This window comes from Rattus norvegicus, chromosome Y (genome assembly GCF_021556685.1).
Source record: "Rattus norvegicus strain SHRSP/BbbUtx chromosome Y, alternate assembly SHRSP_T2T, whole genome shotgun sequence".
Lineage (NCBI taxonomy): Eukaryota > Metazoa > Chordata > Mammalia > Rodentia > Muridae > Rattus > Rattus norvegicus.
This window is the reverse complement of record NC_141555.1, coordinates 67843726-67844826: the sequence shown is the minus strand read 5'-3', so window position 1 is coordinate 67844826 and position 1101 is coordinate 67843726. Positions and strand designations below refer to the sequence as shown.

At 45.9% G+C, this 1101-nt stretch overlaps 1 protein-coding gene across 1 annotated transcript; it reads right to left on the bottom strand.

The window, feature by feature from the left end:
* Nucleotides 1-273: 273 nt before the first annotated feature.
* LOC147998080 (Y-linked testis-specific protein 1-like) lies at nt 274-645 on the bottom strand. Its single transcript, XM_087601436.1, has one exon. It carries the CDS (start codon nt 643-645, stop codon nt 274-276), a length of 372 nt encoding a protein of 123 aa, XP_087457562.1.
* Between the last annotated feature and the right edge of the window lie 456 nt (nt 646-1101).

Genomic DNA, 1101 nt, shown 5'->3' with positions numbered 1-1101 from the left:
AGACTCACTGTTACAGCCTCGACCTTTCCTGCTTCCTCTCGATGTTCCATCCACCAAAGCCCATATCCTCCACCAAAGTGTTCACACACAACACGTCACATTGCACATTTTAATTTTTAGACAAAAAACAAATTCCACTGGAAAAGATACTGGGGTTGTCAAAGGCCCTTGGGTATCTGAAACACAGAAAAACAAACATTTCCCCCCAATCCTATAAATTATCCATCTATGTCCCCCACATTTTGTGAATTTCACCTTATTGGATCTTTTCCATCAGATTATAGATGTAGATGCGGATGTCGCCATCAAACTTGATGAAGTACAAGGAAGGTTGGCTAGAACTTGGTAAATGACCTTGCCAATATTTTTGGACCCGTCGCCTCTGGTGTACTGCAAACATTGACCTGTTAAGATGTTGCTGTCAATGTCTGACTTCACCTCTGCTGGAGGAGTCTCTGGAATGATACGGAGGTTACCTTCTGTGTAATCATCCAGGAGCTGGTAGATGTATAGGACTGGATCTTTCTCGTAGGTGATGTAAAACCAGTCCTTCATGAACAGCACCTTGGCTAGGACCACCCCGCTCCAGTTGTCCTTAGAGCCATGTTTGCCCTCAAATTTTTGCTCCACATCTTGGCCAACCATGGCACTTGCAAGATGGGCATCTTTCTTTGAGGAAACACTACTTTGTGAGGCAAGACTTTAAGCTTTAAAATCCTCTCATCAGTGTGAATTTCCAGTCTGCATACACAGTCAATCCCATCATACTTGACCAGATAGAGAGAGGGATTTGTTGGCAGTTGATCAAGAATGATAGCCTTCCACTGGGTGATGGGCTCATCACCTTCCTTCCATCCATGAGAAATTCTGTATCCCACAATGTTCCCCAGGTCCTGAGAGAAGGCTTCCTCCTCCTCCGATTCTGGAAGGACGGTGTGCTCATCCTCCTCAGAGACATCCTCTCCTTCATGGCTGTAGACCTAGTGTGGTAGGCCACGGCACTCCTGGTCCACTGTCTTGTGGCTATCGCTCTGTGTTCAGGATTCATACTTGCCCATGGCTTGGGTTTGAAGAGCTTGCCTGCTTAAACCAGACACAATG

What these genes read in the sequence shown, in the direction of transcription:
- LOC147998080 (XM_087601436.1), bottom strand. Translation starts at nt 645, where the DNA reads ATGGTTGGCCAAGATGTGGAGCAAAAATTTGAGGGCAAACATGGCTCT.